A 24,323-nucleotide genomic window follows, 5' to 3' on the forward strand; every position below is an offset into this window, starting at 1 on the left:
TTGCAACCTTCACGTGGTCCGCCCTGTATCGACAAATGCAATCAGCCTGGTATGCACAATCAAATAAGATCAAATAGAACAAGTTGTCCTCCCACCTTCCCCTCCCTCTACCCCCTCCTTCTCCCTCTCTACCCCCCTCACCCCCTCTCTACCCCTCTCACCCTCCCTCTCTGCCACCCCTCGCTCAATACCCCCTCCCTCTCTACACCTCTCTCTACATGCAATCAACCTGGTATGCACAATCAAATAAGATCAAATAGAACAAGTTGTCCTCTCCGTTCCTCTCTACCACCCCTCCCTCTCTAAACCCCTCCCTTTCTACACCCTCCCCCTCCCTCTCTACCCAATCCCTCTCCCTCCCTACCCCCCTCCCTCCCTCTCTAACCCCTCCTTCTCTGCCCCTTCCCTCTCTACCACCCTCCCTATCTACCACCGCTCCCTCTCTACTTCCCTCCCTCTCTACTCCCCTCCCCTCCTTCTATCCCCTCCCCTCCTTCTATCCCCTCCCCCTCCCTCTCTACCACCTCCCTCTCTCACTCTCTACCACCCGTCCCTCTCTCCCTATCTACCACCCCTCTCTCTCTACCACCCCTCTCTCTCTACCACCCCACCCTCTCTACCCCCCTCCCTCTCTACCCCCTCCGTCTCTACCCCCTCTGTCTCTACCCCTCTCCGTCTCTACCCCTTCCTCTCTCTGTGCCCCTTCCCTCTCTGCCCCCCCCACCCTCTCTACACCGCCTCCCTATGGGTGAGTGGTAGAGTATTGCATTCGGGGATCAGCCCTCCCCTGTGATGCAGCGCGCCCACCCACTACCCTTCAATCTCTACCCCCCTCCCTCTCCGTCTCTACCCCCCTCCCCCTCCCTCTACCCTCCCTCCCTACCCCTCCCCCTACCTGTCTACCCCCTCCCTCTCTAGCCGTGCCTGCACCGTTGGGGGCTATGTGTGAGTGGATAGGGCGGGGGATGGGGAAAAGGAGCAAATTAATAATATTAATATAATATCAAGGGGGGGGGGTTAGTATGTGTGTGTGGGGGGTGGTTAGTGTGTGTGTGACTCCACGTGTTAAGGTCTAGTTTGGTCTAGCATGATATTAAAAGCGAGCTGTGCTTTTGGGATCAAGTCACCAGGTACTTGCTGCAGAAATCCCCAATGCGTGTCCTTATTTGATCCATCTTCTAGTGCTTCATTCAGCAATTTGCTTCTGTCATAAACTTGAGAGGAAAGATGTTCATTGATGATTCAACATTGTTCAGAATCATTGATAACTCTTGTGATGATGCTGCAATCCATGTTGCCTTCCGAAATGATAAATGACAGTTCATACCGAAGATTGACACAAAATGCTGGAGCAACTCGGCGGGAAAGTTTAGAGATTCAGCGCGGAAACGGGCCCTTCGGCCCACCGGGTCCGCGCCGACCAGCGATCCCCGCACATTAGCACTTTCCTACACCCAACAGGGACAATGTTTACATTTACCAAGCCAAATAACATACAAACCTGTACATCTTTGGAGTGTGGGAGGAAACCGAAGATCTCGGAGAAAACCCACGCAGATCACGGGGAGAACGTACAAACTCCGTCCAGACAGCACCCGTAGTCAGGATTGAACCCGGGTCTCCGGCGCTGCATTCGCTGTAAGGCAGCAACTCTACCGCAGCGCCTCCGAAGATCTCTGGAGAAAAAGAATAGGTCACCCATTCCTTTTCTCCAGAGATGCTGCCTGTCCCGCTGAGTTACTCCAACATTTTGTGTCTATCTGGTGTAAACCAGCATCTGCAGTTCCTTCCTACACGGTTCATATTCAAGTTTTATCATTGTCAGGTGATAATAATCCGTACAGGAACTAATTCCAGCAACGTTCCTTGATCTGCATCTGTAGCATTCTATGTAATTTCTCCTCTAATTAATACCTTGCAGTTTGCGGTTCTAAAGCATAACTGATGGATCTGCTGTGTCAGTATCAGAGTCCTGGGTGTCACCCTGACTGCGGGTGCTGTCTGTGCGGGGTTTGCACATTCTCTCTGTGACGGCCTGGGTTTCCTCCGGGTGCTCCAGTGTCCTCCAAACATTTCAAGGTTTGGGGGCTAATTAGCCTATAGATTGCCCCTGTTGCGTAAGGAGTGGATGAGAAAGTTGGATAATGCAAAACTAGTGATTGATGGCCGGCACAGACGGTGGGCCGACAGGAGCGGGAAGGTGAAGAGAAGGTGAAGGGGGATGAGGGGGATGAGGGGGAATAGAGGAGGATAGGGGTAGGAAGAGGGATGGCGAGGTAATGGAGGAGCGGAGGGGGAAGACGGAGGAGGGGAGGGAGGGGGTGAGGGGAGGAAGCAGAGGAGGAATGATGGAGGGTGGGGAGAGGGAGGATAATGGAGGAGGGGAATAGGGGACTGAAGAGGGAGAGTTAGATGCGTTCACATTGATCTTATTTTTTACAGGTTATTACCATTTTGAACTTTAAAAACATAGCAGTCACGCTCCCACTTGTCGGCCGTGCCTGCGCAGTTGGGGGAGGGTTATCGTGACTCGCGTCACAATGGGGATCTCGGGCATCACAACGGGAACCCCTCAGCCATGCCTGCGCAGTTGGGGGCTATGGGTCAGTGGTGGAATATTGCCTTGGGTAATGGGCCCAATGGGTCTGCACCTGGTCTAGTATGTATGTATATATATATACATACTATATATAATTTCAAATATTAAAATACACTGCCTCTAGTTGTACCAATCCTTGTTTAATTAATGCCTGGAGTCTTGCATACTGATGATATCCAAGCAAGTGTCCCAGAAAGCACGGTAACAAAACTGAAAAGAAGATCCTTTCTTTGCACCTGAATCTGAAAGTTATCTTAAGTTAATCAGGAAATTAATTAATTTTACCTTTTCTTCATATCCATTTCTTCATAATGTTTCTTGAGTTGTTTTGAATTCAACTCCGGTTAATTGGATTAGGCCCGAGCAGTAAACAGGTCTAGGAATTGTCCATTTCAATTAGAATGGACACTGTTAAAATGGTGGCTACTTTTATGCCATAAGCCATAGTTAATCAGTCGTTGAAGTAAAGCTGTATTTTTCAATCCTATTTAAGGTAAAAGGTTGAGGTATTTGTGAATTTACCTTTGCAGTGAATAACATTGAAATTAGTTTTTATCATATTTTCTTTTATTCCAGATTTCCAGTAAACTTTAGACTTTGGCCCTTAGAGATACAGCGTGGAACCAGGCTCCTCGGCCCACCGTATCTGCGCTGACCAGTGATCAACCCGTACACTAGCACTATCCTACTAACTAGGGACAATTTACAGTTTCGCCAAAGCCAATTAACCTGCAAACTTGTACATCTTTGGAATGTCGGAGGAAACCGGAGCACCCGGAAATACTCACGCAGTCACTGGGAGGATGTGCAAACACCTCACAGACAGTACCGTAGTCAGGATTGAACCCGGATCTCTGGCGTTGTAAGGCAGAAACTCTACTGCTGCGCCACTGTGCCCCCCACAGTGACATATATTTTTCCATTATATATATAGTAAACAACAATTTTTCCAATATGTTTGTGTTCGTTATATAGCCTTTCTCACTCTAGGGAAGTAGACAATTAATTCTGTCAAATAAACTTCTTGTTTTAGTTGAATTCCCCTACAAAGCTAACAAGAGAAAAAGTGAAATTCTATCCTAAATTCCTGTCTGCTCATCTACTTGATATTCTTCATTTCCAATGTATGCCATTTTGACTACCACCCTTACAAACCCTGAGTTTAAGATCATATAAATCTATGCAATTAAAACAAAACCCATATGATTATTTGTAATCATTTTCCTTCATTTTTATTAAGACTCCCTTAGTTTATGGCTATTCCTTTAAGGGGAATAAATTCTCTGTTACACTGCTTAAATCCTTCATGACCCAATATCTCTATCAAATCACTTCTCAACCTTCTTTCTTCAAAGGAGAGAAAGCCAGCTTCTGCAGCCTGACAAGTATCTGAAACCCCCAGCATTGTTCCTGCACTTTCACCTCCTTTCTCAAGTGTGGTGAGCAGAACTGGACTCACGGTTCCAAATGAGAGAGGTGTAACCAACGTACTGGTCACAATGAACAGCGACAGCTGAATTTCAGGGCCTCCAATGGTCACCAGACCTGGGTTGTTGTCAGCAGCCTCATAATCATCAAGTTTTCATTATTTGTCATGGTTCATAGCTGTTCAGCATTGTCATTCCCTGTTTTTCCTTTAAGACTGCCCGACTTTCAACCCATGCAGTCCATGTGCCAAAAGAGCTCATGCAGTGTTATTAGAGAGTTCCAGAATTGTCATCCATCCCCGATGAAGGAATGGCAATATATTTTTGAGTGGTGTGTGACTTGGAAGGAAACTTGCAATTGGTGCCATTCCCTTGAGCCTGCTGCCCTTGACCTTCTTGGTGGCAGTGGTAATTTGTTTGGAAAGTGATGTTGAAGAAGCCTTGGTGAGTTGCTGTTTCTCCAGCACAAATCCACGCACTGTTTCAATTACTCGGTGTTGCTTGCACCTTGTCATTCTGCACTGACATAATGAATTTTACCTCTTCAAGCCTCCAGATCCATAACGCTGAGCTGGTGTTTGCAAATATTCAGGAAAGGTGCACAGACAGTGGTGCTCCATTACTCTTGTAAGCCTGTAATTGACAGGGAAAGATATTAACTTCAGAAGACATCTCCAGACGGAGAGTGCACATTAAAAATTTGATATCCCAAACAAATAATGGACAAGCTGTAGCCCATATGTACTCAGAATGTTAACACTGATCTTTTGCGTGCAGCCAGTGATTCAACCTGATTCACTCTGATACGGGTTGCTGGTTTATCTGTTTTGCACAAAACTAGTGCACACTAGTCAGAAGGTGATCATTATAGATGCAGAAACTGATGTTTGGTGATACTGGTAGTTCAGCGGTAGAGTTGGTGCCTTACGGTGCCAGAGCCTGGTTTGATCCTGTACAGAGTTTGCACATTCTCCCTATGACCACGTGGGTTTTCTCCTGGTGTTCTGGATTTCCTCCCACATTCCAAAGGCGTGCAGTTTTGTAGGTTAATTGGCTTCTCTGGATTGTCCCGAGTGTGTAGGATAGAAGGCTGTGGAGGCCAAGTCAATGTAACATTTTAAGGCAGAGATAGATAGATTCTTGATTAGTACGGGTGTCAGGGGTTATGGGGAGAAGGTAAAAGAATGGGGTTAAAAGATAGATCAGCCAGGATTGAATGGCGGAGTAGACTTGATGGGCCGAATGCCCTAATTCTGCTCCTATAACTTATGAACTATTGTACGGGTCTTCGTTGGTCGGAATGTACTCGGTGGGCCGAAGGACCTATTTCCACGCTGTATTTCTGAACAACACTAAACTAAGCTAGCTTAAGAGCATGCATGCCTGGCTGAGACCAGCTAGGATTTGTCACTTCCCCATGAAGTCTGAAAGAGAACCTTGGCTCCTGCAATAAATTCCTCTTAAAGGCTGAATATTACTACTTATTTACAATTACACACACTTATGTTTCTATTATAAGCATTTTTCATCCTGAAACAAGCCATGTACATAATTACAATGTGGATTGATCAGATAGAGCTTTCTTCAGGTCTCTTGTCACTAATCTCATTCTTAGGCTTGCAGCTCATCCAATAATATACTTCCTTACTTGTTATTTGCTGAGCAACATTTATATCCCCACAATCTACATTTCAGCCATCTTGGTATTGTTAAACATAATTTTACCCTATTTTTCCAGCATTCATGTCAGTAACATTTTGTTGGGTTGCAGCAGCTTACACACATTCTCCTGAACTACAATTAGATTGTTGTAGGTAGACAAAAATGCTGGAGAAACTCAGCGGGTGAGGCAGCATCGAAGGAGCGAAGGAATCGGTGACGTTTCGGGTCGAGACCCTTGTTCAGACTGATGTGGAGGTGGGGGGTGGGGGGGGGGGGGGGGCGGGGGCGGGAAGAAAAAAGGAAGAGGTGGAGACAGTGGGCTGTTGGAGAGCTAAAAAGGGGAGGGGAAGGCGGGAGAAAGTAAGGACTACCTGAAATTGGGGAAGTCAATGTTCCTACTGCTGTGGTGCAAACTGGGGCAGTTTACACCCCAGCGGTATGAACATTGACTTCTCCAATTTCAGGTAGTCTGAGTAGGAGACTACTGAGTTTCTCCAGCATTTTTGTCTACCTTCGATTTTTCCAGCATCTGCAGTTCTTTCATATAATATAACCATATAACAATTACAGCACGGAAACAGGCCATCTCGGCCCTTCCAGTCCGTGACGAACATTTTCTTAAACATTAGATTGTTGTATGTCGTTTGGTAAACTGTTTAAAGCAAGGACCATAAATTAGTTTCACCGTGTGTAGTTGCATGGAAATCAAAAATATGAAAATCTAGAAAGGAATGGGTAAAAGACAAATATCTCTTATGTGACTGAATAGTTTGGTAAATAAACAAGTCACGGAGGTGATGGTGAGTGTGGTGCAACCACAAAGCATTTAAGACCCAAGTTTGAACCTAGGCTGGCTGATAAACCAATTGTCACCTCCTCTGATTACAGAAAGTTCAGCGAGGATGGGCTTGAGGGTCTAAAGAGGAGCATTTAAGAGGGAAGAAGAGAGAGCACAAGAAAAACCGGCAATAAACCTAAAAGGAAAACTATATTCAATAACCATCTGACCCAGAAAGGGGTGGAAAGCAGTTAGGTCGGGCTAAACAGAGAATGAAGCAAAATATTCATGATATAGAGGACATGGCTGAGGTACTACTACTATAAGTGGGACCTCTACACCAAGTCTTCACCAAGAAAAGTGATGATGCTGGAATAGACAATAGACAATAGGTGCAAGAGTAGGCCATTCGGCCTTTCGAGCCAGCACCGCCATTCACTGTGATCATGGCTGATCATCCACATTCAGTACCCCGTTCCTGTGTTCTTACCATATCCCCTGAATCTGCTATCTTTAAGAGCTCTAACACTCTCTTGAAAGCATCTAGAGAATTGGTCCCCACTGCCTTCTGAGGCAGAGAATTCCACAGATTCACAACTCTCTGGGTGAAAAGGTTTTTTCTCGTCTCCGTTCTAAATGGCCTACCACTTATTCTTAAACTGTGGCCCCTGGTTCTGGACTCCCCCAACATCGGGAACATGTTTCCTGCCTCTAGCGTGTCCAATCCCTTAATAATCTTTTATGTTTCAATAAGATCTCCTCTCATCCTAAATTCCAGAGTATACAAGCCCAGCCGCTCCATTCTATCAACATATGACAGTCCGCCATCCTGGGAATTAACCTTGTGAACCTACACTGCACTCCCTCAATTGCAAGAATGTCCATCCTCAAATTTGGAGACCAAAACTGCACACAATACTCCAGGTGTGGTCTCACTAGGGCCCTGTACAACTGCAGAAGGACCTCTTTGCTCCTATACTCAACTCCTCGTGTTAGGAAGGCCAACATGCCATTAGCTTTCTTCACTGCCTGCTGTACCTGCATGCTTACTTTTAGTGTGATGAACAAGGACCCCCAGGTCTCTTTGTACTTCCCCTTTTCCCAACCTGACACTATTCAGATAATAATCTGCCTTCCTGTTTTTACCTCCAAAGTGGATAACCTCACATTTATCCACATTAAACTGCATCTGCCATGCATCCATCCGCCCACTCACCCACCCTGTCCAAGTCACCCTGCACCCTCAAAGCATCCTCCTCACAGTTCACACTGCCACCTAGCTTTGTGTCATTTGAAAATTTGCTAATGTTACTTTGAATCCCTTCATCTAAATCATTGATGTATATTGTAAATAACTGTGGTCCCAGCATCGAACCTTGCGGTACCCCACTAGTCACTGCCTGCCATTCTGAAAGGGACCCGTTAATTCTTACTCTTTGTTTCCTGCCTGCCAACCAATTTTCTATCCATGTCAGCACTCTACCCCCAATACCATGTGCTCTAATGTTTCCCGCTAATCTCCTATGTGGGACCTTATCAAATGCTTTCTGAAAGTCCAGGCACACTACATCCACTGGCTCTCCCTTGTCCATTTTCCTAAACAGATGAATCAATCATTGAGTTTGTGGATGAGATGTAATGTGTTAAAGAGGAGTTACTGGCAACTGCACTGCAATTGGATCAGTTGGTATTAGATGAGATGCATCCTGGATGGCTGAGGGAAGTTAGGGAACAAATTGACAAGATTCCAACCAAAATATCCCTGGCTTATTTGGGGAAATACAGTGGATCCTAACCTTTGATACTATCAGTACGACATTTGCATATTCTCCATGTGATCCCGTGGGTTTGCTCTGGGTATTCTGGTTTTCTCCACAGCCCTTAAACACGCAGGTTTGTAGGCCAATTGGCCTCTACAGATAGTCAACATGTGTAGTGGGTTCGCGCAGACTCAGTTGGCTGAAGGATTCCATTCAGTGCTGTGTGGAATGGGTGTGGAGAGGATGTTTCCACTTATGGGAGAGTCTAGGACCAGAAGTCATAGCCTCAGAATAAAAGGACGTACCTTTATGAAGACGAGGAAGAAATTTGTTTAATCGGAGGGTGAAGAATCTATGGAATTCATTGCCACAGAGGGCTGTGGAGGCCAAGTCAATGGATTTTTTAAAGGCAGAGATTAATAGATTTTTGATTAGTACAGGTGTCAGGGGTTATGGGTAGAGGCCAGGAGAATGGGGTTGAGAGGGAAAGATAAATTGATCAGCGATGATTGAATGGCAGTGTGTACCTGATGGGCTGAATGGCCTCATTCTGCTCTTGGAACTTATGAATTTATGTATGATTCCTTGCCTCTTTATTTGGTTGAAACTTGTCTCAGAGATGATGCAAAAATATGTACCAGCCAACTCTTGTGTACAGCAGATGAGGTGGTCCTGTGGACTGGAACATCACAAATGGTATATTTCTGCTCAGGAAAGTGATTTGGGATAAGCCCAGTAATTACAAAACAGTCAGTTTTAACCTTGATGATTAGAAATGATATAGAAACAATAATTAGAGTAAGTGCAAGCTGTAATTTTGACAAGTGGAGACTGATCAGAGAAAACGAGCATTGGTGTTAAAGGCAAATCATATCCAACTAACATGAAAACGTTTTTTGAAGTAAGAAGGATGGCTGATGAGCAAAATGGGGTCAAAAAGACTGCCATGTAAAAAGCTTGTCATCAAGGCTGAAGGCCAACAGAAAAGAACGGAAACTGGAGGATGAATGAGATAGCAATAGTGAAATATTGTCTTTCAGAATGGAAAGAAATGTCAAGTGGAGATCACCAGAGATCAATAGAAGGCCAATTACTTGACTTAGACTTGGATGCATTGGGCATGATTTCTGAATTCACAGATGTCATAAAACTCGGAGACATAAATCAAATTGTTTTCAAACATTGATATCACTACCCTGAATGGCAACATGCCGTTACATGGTCGGATGTGAAGTAAAGATTGGACAACATCTGTGAAAAGAAAAGGTCAAGCTCCATCCTCAATAGAAACCAAAGTGTAAATGTCATTTGGCATTGACTTGAGGATAAAATTGTTCAACACATTTGCAAACTGGAAGTGTGGCAGTCAGTAATCCTGCAATTGGATGATCAATTGTGGAAAAAGATAGCAAATAATGCAAACGTGCTGTGTGTTCAGGGGATTTTAGAATTATCATATTAATCTTGTAAGCCTCTGATTTTCCAAAATGACGTTAGCATGAGAAGAAAGCACACCGAAAGGTTGCCATGTAGGTACATGCATTGACAGAAAATGCACCTCTTACATTTTATTGATTGAAGATCTTTCAGTATCTTCTGGTAGCATCCGGCTGAACCAAGTTATTAAACTTGATGATTTCACACTGCTGATAGTAACTGTAAGATATTGCGGCAGTGGCATTTAGATAGAAAACAAAGCACAGGTTTTCAGTGCACGCTGTTGCCAGTGTGGGTCCTCTTTATTTTACAAAAGTACATTGCGCATACTCACACATATTCATGAGACTGATGAATATATAACGTGACATAAATTACACCATCCTGCTACTCAGTTCTGAAAATTACAGTTACCATTATACACTCTATTATGAATGAATGAATGAATGAATGAATGAATGAATGAATGAATGAATGAATGAATGAATGAATGAATGATTGAATGAATTAAGGTTTATTGCCCAAGTATGTACAAGTACAAGGAATGTGCCTTGGTGCCCCGCACGCAAGTAACAGCACGACATACAGTAAACAATTAGGAATAAAACATAAAACATTAAAAATAAAACAATATGGTTTAAACATGTGAATGAAATAAAATACCGGAGCAAAAGGAGGCTACAAACGTCTGGTTATTGAGTAGTCACTACTCGTGGAAAAAAGCTGTTTTTATGTCTGGCTGTGGTGGCTTTGACAGGCCGGAGTCGCCTTCCAGAGGGAAGTGCTTCAAAGATTTTGTGGGCAGGGTGAGAGGGACCAGAGATTATTTTACCCGCTCCCTTCCTGGCCAGTGTATAATTTGTCAATGGGGGGAAGGTTGCAGCCAACAACCTTCAGCTGATCGAACGATTCGCTGCAGCCTCCGGATGTCGTGCTTGGTGGCTGAGCCAAACAGACCATGATGGAGAAAGTGAGGACAGACTCTACGATGGCCGTATAGAATTGGACCATCATTGCCTGTGGCAGATTGTGTTTCCTCAGCTGCTGCAGGAAATACATGCTCTGCCGGGCCCTTTTTGACTGTGGAGTCGATGGTGCCCCCCTCCCTATTTAAGGTCCTTGGAGATGATGGTTCCAAGGAACTTAAAATACTTCACAGATGTGACTGTGGTGTTGTTGATGGGGAGTGGGGCGAGGGGAGGGGGAACTCTCCTAAAGTCTACTTTCAATTCCACAGTCTTAAGAGCATTGGGCTCCAGGTTGTTACGAAGGCACCAGGACGCCAGCTGTGTCACTTCTCGTCTGTAGGCTGATTCCTCCCCATCCTGTATCTGTCCAATCAATGTCTTCCGCAATCTTGAGAAGCTTGACAGTGGAGTCTGTGGAGGTGCAGTCCTTGGTGTAGAGAGAGTAGAGTACACAGCCTCGTGGCGCTCCTATGCTGAGGGTCTGTGGATCCGAGATGTGTTTTCCTAGCCTCACATGCTGCTTCCTATCGGTCAGGAAGTTGGTGATCCACTGACAGAGAGGTTCAGGCACAGTCAACTGGGAGAGTTTGGAGTGTAGTAGCTCAGGCTCAATGGTGTTGAATGCAGAGATAAAATCCACAAACAAAGTCCTTGCATAGGTCCCCTGGCGGTCTAAGTGCAAGCCTAGGTTAGAAACATAGAAACATAGAAATTAGGTGCAGGAGTAGGCCATTCGGCCCTTCGAGCCTGCACCGCCATTCAATATGATCATGGCTGATCATCCAACTCAGTATCCTGTACCTGCCTTCTCTCCATACCCTCTGATCCCCTTAGCCACAAGGGCCACATCTAACTCCCTCTTAAATATAGCCAATGAACTGGCCTCGACTACCCTCTGTGGCAGAGAGTTCCGGAGATTCACCACTCTCTGTGTGAAAAAAGTTCTTCTCATCTCGGTTTTAAAGGATTTCCCCTTATCCTTAAGCTGTGACCCCTTGTCCTGGACTACCCCAACATCGGGAGCAATCTTCCTGCATCTAGCCTGTCCAACTGGTTATAAAAGTTTCTATAAGATCCCCTCTCAATCTCCTAAATTCTAGAGAGTATAAACCAAGTCTATCCAGTCTTTCTTCATAAGACAGTCCTGACATCCCAGGAATCAGTCTGGTGAACCTTCTCTGCACTCCCTCTAGGGCAATAATGTCCTTCCTCAGATTTGGAGACCAAAACTGTACGCAATACTCCAGGTGTGGTCTCACCAAGACCCTGTACAACTGCAGTAGAACCTCCCTGCTCCTATACTCAAATCCTTTTGCTATGAAAGCTAACATACCATTCGCTTTCTTCACTGCCTGCTGCACCTGCATGCCTACTTTCAATGACTGGTGTACCATGACACCCAGGTCTCGCTGCATCTCCCCTTTTCCTAGTCGGTCACCATTTAGATAATAGTCTGCTTTCCTGTTTTTGCCACCAAAATGGATAACCTCACATTTATCCACATTATACTGCATCTGCCAAACATTTGCCCACTCACCCAGCCTATCCAAGTCACCTTGCAGTCTCCTAGCATCCTCCTCACAGCTAACACTGCCCCCCAGCTTAGTGTCATCCGCAAACTTGGAGATATTGCCTTCAATTCCCTCATCCAGATCATTAATATATATTGTAAATAGCTGGGGTCCCAGCACTGAGCCTTGCGGTACCCCACTAGTCACTGCCTGCCATTGTGAAAAGGACCCGTTTACTCCTACTCTTTGCTTCCTGTTTGCCACCCAGTTCTCTATCCACATCAATACTGAACCCCCAATGCCGTGTGCTTTAAGTTTGTATACTAATCTCTTATGTGGGACCTTGTCGAAAGCCTTCTGGAAGTCCAGATACACCACATCCACTGGTTCTCCCCTATCCACGCTACTAGTTACATCCTCGAAAAATTCTATAAGATTTGTCAGACATGATTTACCTTTTGTAAATCCATGCTGACTTTGACCAATGATTTCACCACTTTCCAGGTTGACTCGGTCATCCACTGATCTATTGGCCCGGTATGCAAACTGCAGCTAGGCCAGCATAAGTCTTTCAAGGGTCTTCATAACTACAGTAGTCAATGCGACAAGGCGGCTGACGGGCAATATGGCCTTGGTTGCCATGCGAGGCTCCTAAAAGAGGATTTCAAGGAAGGCAAGCGCGGGGAGACTTTCAGTTATTTTAAAATCCGCACGCGCTGATACCGGGCCCACTGCGCACGCGCAGGGAGACGGTGCCATATTAAATTGTGAGGGGGCTGACGGTCTCCCATTGAGACGCCAATGATCGCCATGGTGCCACATGTCAAACTGGCGATTTCAAGATGGTGGTGGGCCAACTGCGCAGGCGCAGCTGATGATCTCGAAATGGCAGCGGACCCGGAAACCACCAACAGCACATGCATGGCTAGCGGGCCCGGCATCAACTCATTCTGACTCTCCCACAGCTCTGGGCCTTCACACACACACTCACACACACACACACACACACACACACACACACACACACTCACACCCACCCCCACACACACACACACACACTCACACCCACACACACACACACACACACACTCGTACCCACACACACACACACACACACACACACACACACACACACACACACACACACTCACACACACCCACACTCACACACACACACCCACCCTCAGACACTCACACACACACCCAACCACCCACACACACACACTCAAACACACTCACAGCCACCCACCCACAGACACACACTCAATCACACACCCACAGACACACACACACACACACACACACACACACACACACACACACACACACACACACACACACACACACTCACCCACACACATACACACACACACACACTCATACCCACCCACCCACACACCCACACACACTCATACCCACCCACCCACACACCCACACAGTAATTGCCTGCTCTTTTGGGGATATATAGAGCAATGCTCGAAAAGAAAAAAAAACACGCTGAACCTCTATAGTAAATTAATTTGTTTGTTTTTGTTAAAAGAACGCATGGAAGTGAATTGTTTGTCATTGTTATGTGTGACTATGTTGGAGAGAACTATCATCACAGCCTGCATCCCATGTTGATTTGCTGCTTAGAATATGAATGCTCTTGTTTGTTAAACATGTTGTCTAAAGAAGCACACCACCACAGTGACAAGATTGCTCTCTGTTGATGGACTCCAGACACCAGTATTGGGCACAGAAAGCATCAATGTGGCCCAAAAATGGAAAAGGCACTTTTTTCTAATAATACAAGCAAATAATGGAATGAGATATAATGTCTGGACCCAAATGTGAAAATGGAAGGCGTAATGATCAGTCTATTAAGGTCTCAAATCTGAATATTTTACTCAATGCCTCTTTTTACAATGGATTTAAAAATCTGGAGATTTTACAATTAAAGCAGTAAATCACCATGGTGCTTGGATCGACGGGACAGTAACACTGAAAGTCTAGCTGTTGATATTCAGGTTATATCTCCTGTCAAGGGCAGTGTTTCCATGGGAAGTGAGTTCTCCCTATCCAGTCTAAAACACATAGAGTCATACAGCATGGAAACAGGCCCTTTGGCCCAATTTATCTATGCTGACCAAGATACCCGATCCCAGCTGGTCCCATTTGCCAATGCCTGGTCCATATCCTTCTAAACCTTTCCTATCCACATACTTGTCGAAATGTCTTTTAAATATTGCTATTGTATCTGCCTCAAGTAGCAGGTGCTAAACCGTTTTGAGCTCAACTGGCAGGATATGACCATTGCAGACTTTTTGGCCACTGATCATTTTTTTGGCAGCTCAAAGTTGTGTATACATGTGAGTGATCAGCTGAATTTGATAGTCCCATTTCACAGAAAACCAGTCCGTTCCAGCCTCATAAAATCTGACCACAGCTTTTAGTGTGCCTCATTACTCTCTGTACATGCATTTCTCTGTATTGCTGTCGGTCTGGTTGAATTTCCCTTTCAGAATGCTGTATCTTTTCAGTCCAGGTTCCATACTTTTCCATCTTTTCTGATCCAAATCGCAATCCTTGCTCTCCTTCTTCCTTCCAGGGCATGAACCCTATCTCAGGTTCACCCAATCTAAATGTGAACTTCAAATGAATTCCAGTGCAACTTATGTCGTGGCAATGAACTATTCCAGGCTATCACACTGTCAAGAGATATACCTCGTTATTCTTTTTTACTTTGATAGTTGAAGGAAAGATGAATAAAGATCCCTAATGGATGGTCATCGATCTGAAGTATTAACTCTGGGGTTCTCTCCACCGGGTACCCGGACGTGGCGCTGACAGACGAGAGGCCGAAGCAAAGAAGTCGAAGCCAAAGAACAGAATGGGAACGAGGCCGAAACGCCAATAAACCGAAAGAGTCCGAAGACGAAACGCCTACTAACCGAAAGGATGGGACGCCTAAATGCAAACTTACCGAATGGCCGCTCTGTCGAAACGCCACCTACCCGAAAGGTGGCGTCGCCTACAAGCCAAAAGACCGACTGCCGCTCAACAGAAAAGTCCAATAATGGACATGACGTTGCCGGGGGGCGGGACTTGTCAGCATTTGGTCCAGACATGTGTCCATCACATCACTGTGAAGGCATGAACATTGTCCCAAACCTCCGCTCCACCTGACCCACAGCCCGCAGAGGGTGGCCGTGGGAGAGTGGGGGCTGTCCCGAGGGATGCGCACCTTCGGCCGCTTACAACTTGGTGCTTGGGTTCAGATTGCCCAGTCACCTATGGCTTGTGTGGGAAAATGGACCCAACGCTCCCGCCTCCCTCTTCTCTCTCTCCACTCTTCTCTCTCCCCCTCTCTCTCTCCCTTCTCTCTCCCCTCTGCTCTATTCTCTCTCTTCTCTCTCCCCCTTCTCACTTCCCCCCTTCTCACCCTTCTCTCTTTCCCCTTCTCTCCCCCTTCTCTCTCTCATCCGTCTCCACCTGCGGGAGTGTCCCACAGTCACTGACGGAGGGGGGTGGGGGGAATCACCGTGATGTGAGGGTTGGGGTCCAATGGCGGTGCATCGCAGTCAGTGACTGTGGGACGCTTTTCGTTGTTTCGTCTTTGGACTCTTTCTGTTTACTGTTGTTTCGGCCTCGTTTCCATTCCGTTCTTTGGCTTCAACTTCTTTGCTTCGGCCTCTCGTCAGTCGGCGCCACGTCCGCACACGCTCTCCACCAATGCTGCCTGTGTTCAGCCATGATCGCATTGAATGGCGGTGCTGGCTCGAGGGGACGAATGGCCTACTCCTGCACCCATTGTCTATTGTCTATTGTCTATTGCTTTACTAATAATTTCGAGCATTTTCTGCTTTTATTTCACATTTCCATGATCATTTGTTTTCCCTTTTTGTATAAAGGAGAATCTGAACGGGATGGCAGAATCACTCAGGGTATTCAAGTGGTAAAGAAATCAATGCTGATCTTGTTTATGATACTTTACTTTAAGGTCCTTGTTCCTCTTTGGTGAAAACAAACAATTTATTAAATACTCAATCAATGTTGCATAATTTATGTGCTTTAAAATCATAAATCATTGTTCCTATGAATAATGGATTTCATTTTGCATAATTTTATTTTGTGCAGGCTTTATCTACACGGGTGAAGTTGTACACCGCATGTTGACGGCCACTCAGTATATTGCGCCACTCATGGCCAACTTCGACCCAAGTGTGTCCAGGAATTCAACTGTAAGATACTTTGACAATGGTAATGACAAGTTTTATCAGATCACTTTGTAGAACATTGCAATTTCTTTTGTGCTCTCTGAAATTGTAACACAGAATTCTTTTGCATGTTCTAAATATCAGTTATGAGCTGAATCCATTATTTAAATACCATTACTTTTCTAACTCTTGGTCAGTGGGTAAGGCTTGGGCTAGATTGGAACAATCACTGGTAAACTCCTATAAATGATTGCATTGAAAACTTGCAATTAATAAGCCTGAAATCTGCAGATATGTTAATATACAGCAACCTTTACTAATGCCTGTCTTTCTAAATGGCACAGCTAATATTTGTCAGCAGGATACCGTTGTTGATAGATGCACTGTATATCAAAGGCTGCATCCCATCATGAGTAACCCTTGTGCTGTAAAACGTTAGTGCTGCAGTTTTAATTCACAATTCTCTGTTAGTGAAGCAGTGCAGTTCTGGGCTGAGTTCTGGCAGGTAGCATTTATATATGCCACAAAGATATTGGTTAATAAACCTCACACATAAGCTACAAATTAAACCATCTTTGCAATCCCTGCCGTTAACATCATGACATGACCAATGACCAGAATCATAACTGCAAGCAGCAAATCAACAGCATGGCCACAGGAACAGGAATGATGCTAGATATGATGACAATTCCACTTCTGTTAACAGATCAAAGTCTTTTAAGCATCGATAAGACTTACAGTAAGAATGCAATGCTCATTATTAAACATTCAACAATGCATGCCATTTTCAGATTGAAGGATCTTCAGTGCAAGAAATTTGATTGCAGAAAGGACCGTCAGCATTTAAGGATAGGATGGATAAGTGGTTCAGATAGAGGATGAAGTGATTAGGACTATTGTTCATTTGGAGGCTAGACACAAGCATTAAAGGATTGTATTCATAAACCTGGTTTAGTGTTGTAATTCTATGTAAGCAATGTTTCTCCTGCCTACTCCTCAAATTCCACAGCAGTTTGCCAGCACAACCCTTCACGTGTTTTAACTTTGATGAAATAGCAGCAGAAACCCAAAGAAAATTTGCTGACAATTTTCAATTTACTGACAAAAATACACAAGAATGAAAACCTGTAAGCAATTCCACCACTTCCCCAGCTGCAGCCCCAGAAAACACACACACACACATATATAGATGTATACTGTATATATATATATATATATATATATATATAGAGAGAGAGAGAGATGTATACTGTATATATATATATAGATGTATAATATGTGTATATATATACACATATATATATATATAGTATATGTATATATTTTGTTCGTTACAACTTTAAAAAGGTGTTAAATGCATTCATTCTTATAAAATCTGAGAAATGTATCAATTAAATTGTTAAAAATTATTATTTTGTGGGTATCAGTGTTGTTCAGCAGACTAGCCTGCAGATGCCATCAATCAAAGGATCTTGTTTAGACTAATATTTATTTGGATATACAGGTACTGCCCTGATTGTACAGTGGGATAATGTTCATCTACAGGATAACTATGATTTAGGAAGCTTCACCTTCCAGGCCACCCTGCACAGTGATGGACGGATTGTCTTTGGTTACAAAGAGGTGAGTTTTACCACTTGTTTAATCTCTGTGACAATTCCAGTAAATACACAGTGTAAGAGTACTTGACTGAATGTTTTCTATTCCGTTCAGTTCAGTTTTATTTGTCATATGTAGGTTAACACAGGGTCAACGGTACAATGAAATGTGTTAGATAAGACAATGGGTCACCTCAGCAATAATGATAAAATTAAGGTAAAAAATCTTGATTGACATCATAAGAATGGCATCAAAGCCAGAGAAGAATGGCAAGTCGCCTTTTCACTCACAACAATATTTTTTAGGCAAATTAATTTGGAAAACTTAGAGGTGTTCTCTGTTTGCCCTTTATTGATTTAATTACGTGGATTTAATTTGTCCCCTAGCATCGGGTGGTGCAGATGGTGGGGGGTGGGGAGTTGCCTGAAATGTCATGGCAGATTCTAATCATGATGAAATTACATTTAAAAGGTGATCATTCTATTGCTGTTGCATTTACTGCCTCCAAAGGGCACTCTGCATCTTGAGGTATCCAAAGCAATGATGGCAAGAACATAAAATTAATTTTGCCCAATGTTTTCAAGGAAAATTCCACAGGGCAAAATGTAAAGATACAAAAATGAGATCAGTAGTAATATTTCAGAAAAAACCTTTCATTGTTCTTGTAAGTGCTGAGATTTTAGATTTCTGTATTTCAGTTTGAGACATTCTAAATCATTTCTATAAAGTAAGCTGGCATGTGACTGTCCCTTGCTCTAGCTAAAGTCTCATGGATAAAAAAATGTCTCAAGCTAATGTCAAAATTAAGAAAAATTGAAAATTCGCATTCCCTTTATTTTTCATAGAAAGTGGCTAATCAATATTAGCACTCACAGTTGCAACATTCCTTTTAACAGTTGTATTTCAATTCATTTATTTCACAGAAAGTTATTTACAAAGGCAGCTTTGTTCAAATTGATGAATTAATCATTTGCTGAGAAGTGTAATCTGCACATGAGTGATTCTGAAATAGAACTCGACATATGAATATGTTGTTGTTCAGAATTCTAATACATTTTTAACATATGGCCAGAATATCACTAATACGGCAATGTTTTCTAAAGAAAATTTTAACTGAACAGAAAATTGTAAAGGGTCTGTCCCACGAGCATGCGACTCCATGCGGCAAGCGCGACCTAAAGGGCCTGTCCCACGAGCATGCGACTCCATGCAGCAATCGCGATCTAACGTGGTCGCTTGAGCCGTACGGCCTCGCGGGGCCAGTTCCACTTCGATCGCCGGAGCCGTATGGAGTTGTGCGGAGCTGGTCCCGACATCGCATGGGGTTCCGAAAAACTGACCGTGTTCAAAAATTCCGCGTAGCAACGGCCTGCCGGCCCGCAGCTGCCTCGACGCCGTACGCACCGCCTCGACGGGCATACGCAGCATCTTGACGCCGTACGCACCATCTCAACCCCGTACGTTACGCGCGAACTTCCCGTGGACTTCGCTCGAACTTCATGTCACTGACTTGACCTTCTGCTTCTGGTTCTCGACCCCCGCTTCTGGTTTGGTCGCGCTTGCCACATGCTCGTGGGACAGGCCCTTTAGGTCGCGCTTGCCGCATGGAGTCGCATGCTCGTGGGACAGGCCCTTTACAGAAGCTAAGATTGTTTTATGGTTCTATGTGCCTTACATTTTGTAATCAACTCAGAGAAGAAGAAGTTTCATTCCGATCTAACCACTTGTTCCCAGTAGCAATGAGCAATGGATAATGGACATTCATTTGAAAGAATCCTACATGTTTTCTTTTTTCTGTCCTCCAGATACCTATCTACGTGACACAGATAAACTCAGCAAATCACCCAGTCAAAGTGGGACTGTCAGATGCATTTGTGGTCGTCCACAAGATCCAGCAGATTCCCAGTAGGTGAAAACACACTAATTCATTCCATTGACAACATGCTGCACAGGCATAAAAAGGATTAGTGAGGAGCTTTCCGTCTTTTCCCAAAGGGGAAGCTTATTTCAAATTAAGATTGTAAAATATAACGGTAGATTTCTGCACTTAAGTGGAGCATTACATCTGGAAGTTGAACTTCAGGTTGAGTTTCAAAAAAAGTTGAATATGTAGATGTGCTAGTGGTATATGGTTTATTGTTCCGAAAGAAATGATTTATCACATAATTAAGATTCCCTAAAAGCTAGAAAACAGGACATAGTAGTTAAGAAAGGAAATCATATAAAATCACCTAGTAGAACACAGAACCGAAACAGTCCCTTCGGCCCACAACATCTGTGCCAAACATGATGCCACGCTAAACACTTATCTGTCTATACATAATCCATATCCCTCCATTCCCTGCATATCCATGTGTCTATCCAAAAAGCAGTGCATTCCAAGCTTCAATCACCCTCTGTGTAAAAATACTTTTCCCGCATATCTCCTTTAAACTTTGCCCATCTCACCTTAAAGTTATGCCCTCGAGTATTAGATGTTTCCATTCTTGGATAAAGGTTCTCACTATCTACCCTATCTCTGCGTTTCATAATTGTATATATTTCTATAAGACAACCCTCAACCTCAGCGTTCCACAGAAAACAATCCAGGTTTGTCCAATCTCTCCTTATTGCCAATACTCACTGTTCTAGACATCATTCTAGGCATCAGGGGTGGTAAATCGGAGGATGCTCTGCACCATTTCCAAATCCTGCACATCCTTCCTGTATTGGAGCAACCAAAACTGCACACAACTCTCCAAATGCAGCCTAGCCAAAGTCCTATAAAGTTGCATTTTGACTTCCTGACTCTTATACTCAATACCCTGACCAGTAACGGCAAGAATACCATACAATATGTTCAGAAAACAGGAGCATCAAATAGTAAAGAAAGAGCCCTTTGGCCCATTATACCTGAGTTAGTTGGCAGAATTTACTCTGCTGTATTATTGGTATCACATTTCTTGCAGGATGGTCATGCAAGGTTCAGCTGACTCGATGCTGGGCTGGTAATCAGAAGATATTGAAACTCCGGGTGTTGGCAGAGAAAATCGAGTATACACACAGATTGGAAGAATTAGCCCACATAATAATGATGAAAGTGTGCTGGTTAGAACAGTTTAATACGTTTGGCACAAGCAGCTCCTGTGTCAGCTGTTCTTTAAACATGTGTCTGCCTGGTGGTTTCTCTTCAGAGCTGTTAAATCAACCATAGCCCTAGTCAATTACTGCCAGAGTACAATGAAAGTCTCGTCGCCTCAGCGTATTTGTAGGTTCATTGGAATGCAGAGAGAATCTCAATTGCCTCGCTTTTATCTGATCGTAACGCTGCTTATAATTTCTATTGACACATTATTTATTGTTTAGTCAGACATGAGGTTGATCTTGCTGGGTATTATCATGTGATGATCTTTTCCAGAAAAATATTCATTTGATTAATGTTTTATATACAAACTGCATATTTCCATAGTGTGCTTTGGCAAGAAATCTTAAATTTGTTACACCTCAATGTGAGAATTGAGCATTTAGTATAGACTGGCTATTAAGAAATTCTTATGGATGTACAATTATGTAGCAGAACAATAGTAATATTGGCTTAATCAAATTCTTAATTTGGAAACGAAAATAAATTGATTTAGAACAGAAGAGGGTCTGAAGAAGGGTTTCTGCCTCAAACGTTGCCTATTTCCTTCGCTCCATAGATGCTCCCGTTGAGTTTCTCCAGCACTTTTGTCTTCCTTCGATTTTTCAGCATCTGCAGTTCCTTCTTGAACAGAGGGTATTGAAACATAGACACAAAAACTGGAGGAACTCAGCGGGACAAGCAGCATATTTGCAGAGAAAGAATGGGTGACGTTTCGGGTCAGGACCCTTCTTCAGTCTGAAGAAAGCTTCTCTCTTCTCTCTCATTCCTTCTCTCCAGAGATGCTGCCAGTCCCGCTGAGTTACTCCAGCTTTTTGTACCTATCTTTAGTTAAACTAGCATCTGTAGTTCCTGCCGACACGGTATTGAAAGGTGTTCCTTTGCTTGTCCCGTCCCACCCAAACCACCCCCTCCCCAGATACCTTTCCCAGCAACCGCAGGAGATGCAGCACCTGTCCCTTTACATCCCCCCCTCGACTCCATCCAAGAACCCAAACAGTCTTTCCAGGTGAGGCAGAGGTTCACTTGCACCTCCTCCAACCCCATCTATTGTATCTGCTGTTCCAGGTGTCAACTTTTCTACATCGGCGAGACCAATTGCAGGCTCAGCGATCATTTCGCTGAGCACCTCCGCTCAGTCCCTCTTAACCTACCTGATCTCCCAGTGGCTCAGCACTTCAACTCCGCCTCCCATTCCCAATCTGCCTTTCTGACCTGGGCCTCCTCCATTGTCAGAGTGAGGCCCAGCGCAAATTGGAGGAACAGCACCCCATATTTTGCTTGGGTAATTTACTCCTCAGCGGTATGAAGATTGAATTCTCTAACTTCAGATACAGGTAGCTAATGCTTTCCCTCTCTATCCCCTCCCCCTTCCCAGTTGTCCCACTAGTCTTATTGTCTCCGACTACATTCTATCTTTGTCCCGCCCCCTCCCCTGACATCAGTCTGAAGAAGGATCTCGACCTGAAACGTCACCCATTCCTTCCCTCCAGAGATGCTGCCTGACCCGCTGAGTTACTCCAGCATTTTGTGTCTACCTTCGATTTAAAACTGCATCTGCAGTTCTTCGATACACATCCTCCTCAATGTTATCAGACTACTGAACGGTCCTTGTATTAGTTAAGGTGCAGTCCAGATCTTTCAAACTACCTCATTGTGGACCTTGGATTTTTTTCTCTGCACCTGTAATGCGATAATACTGTAATAACACATTGTACACTCTCATAATTTTTCTCTTTTGCTCTACCTGTTGTACGTGTGCACGACTTGACTGTATTAATGTATAGTGTAGTTTGACTAGATAACATGCAAACAAAGTTTTCACTCTATCTTGGTCCACATGACATTAATAAACCATTACAATAAAATTAACCTCTCCTGCTACGATGTTGGGATTGAAATTCATGCCTGGATCAAAATCAAGGCTTCTGGATATTAATCCTGCAATTTAATCATGTAGAAATAGTTAGTTAATTCTACTAATTTAATTAGTAGAATTATACAGCATGGAAACAGGTTCTTTGGTCCAACTTGCAAGCTGACCAAGGTGCGTTCCTGGGGTAGTCTCATCTGCCTGAATTGGGTTCATGTCCCTCTAAATCACTCCTAATCTGCCCAAATCTCTTTTAAACTTAATGTTGTACCTGTCTCTATCACTGTCTCTGACATGTATCCATTACCCTCTGAATAACGTACCTCCTTTTCAAATCCTTCCCCTCTCACCTTAAACCTGTACACCAGTGACAAGAACGGCATATAATATTCCTTTGCAGTCTCAACAGCAGTTTGTACAACTGTGAAGTTATGCCACAACTCCTGTTAAGGGCTTGGACACCCAGAGGCAGGAAACATGTTCCCGATGTTGGGGGAGTCCAGAACCAGGGGCCACAGTTTAAGAATAAGGAGTAAGCCATTTAGAACGGAGACGAGGAAACACTTTTTCTCACAGAGAGTTGTGAGTCTGTGGAATTCACTGCCTCAGAGGGCGGTGGAGGCAGGTTCTCTGGATGCTTTCAAGAGAGAGTTAGATAGGGCTCTTAAAAATAGAGGAGTATAAAAAATAGGGGATATGGGGAGAAGGCAGGAACGGGGTACTGATTGGGGATGATCAGCTATGAACACATTGAATGGCGGTGCTGGCTCGAAGGGCCAAATGGCCTACTCCTGCACCTATTGTCTTTTGTCTATTATCTATTGTCTAACTTATGGAAGTAATGCCCTGTATGATGAAGGCAACTGTACAATATTCTCTGCCGTGTCTACCTGTATCTTTATTTTTAGGGAACTATGTTCTTGTACACATAGATCTTTCTGTTTCAAAACACTTCCAGGGCCCTGTCATTTAGAGGCATAGAGTCATACAGCATAGAAACAGGCCCTTCGGCCCAACCTGACCAGGCACCAAAACGTACCTTCTACATTAGTCCCACCTGTCTGTGCTTGGCCCATATCCCTCTCAACTTTTCTTATCCTTGTACATGTCCAAATGTCTTGTAAATGTTATTATAGTACTTGCCTCAACCTCCTACTCTGGCAGCTCATTTCATACACCCACTGCCCTCTTTATGAAAAAGTTCATAATTTCCAGGAACAGAATTAGGCCATTCGGCCCATCACGTCTACTCTGCTATTCAATCACGGCTGATCTATCTTTCCCTCTAAATCCCATTCTCCTGCCTTCCCCCCACAACCCTCAGGTTCCTATTAAAACTTTCCCCTCTCATCTTAAACCTTTGTCTTCTATTTCACAATCCTCTAATAG

General features: G+C 44.0%; 1 protein-coding gene across 1 annotated transcript in view; it reads left to right on the forward strand.

Annotated features, from left to right (window-relative positions):
* The window catches only part of plxdc2 (plexin domain containing 2), a 461,845-nt gene that overhangs the window by 306,607 nt on the left and 130,915 nt on the right, over positions 1 to 24,323 (forward strand). Inside the window, exons 5-7 of the mRNA XM_033015387.1 lie at positions 16,262 to 16,384; positions 17,846 to 17,964; positions 19,746 to 19,845. Coding sequence (XP_032871278.1) covers positions 16,262 to 16,384; positions 17,846 to 17,964; positions 19,746 to 19,845 — 342 coding nt within the window. The remainder of the gene's footprint in view (positions 1 to 16,261; positions 16,385 to 17,845; positions 17,965 to 19,745; positions 19,846 to 24,323) is intronic.

Source organism: Amblyraja radiata, chromosome 2 (assembly GCF_010909765.2).
Source record: "Amblyraja radiata isolate CabotCenter1 chromosome 2, sAmbRad1.1.pri, whole genome shotgun sequence".
NCBI classification, from domain to species: domain Eukaryota; kingdom Metazoa; phylum Chordata; class Chondrichthyes; order Rajiformes; family Rajidae; genus Amblyraja; species Amblyraja radiata.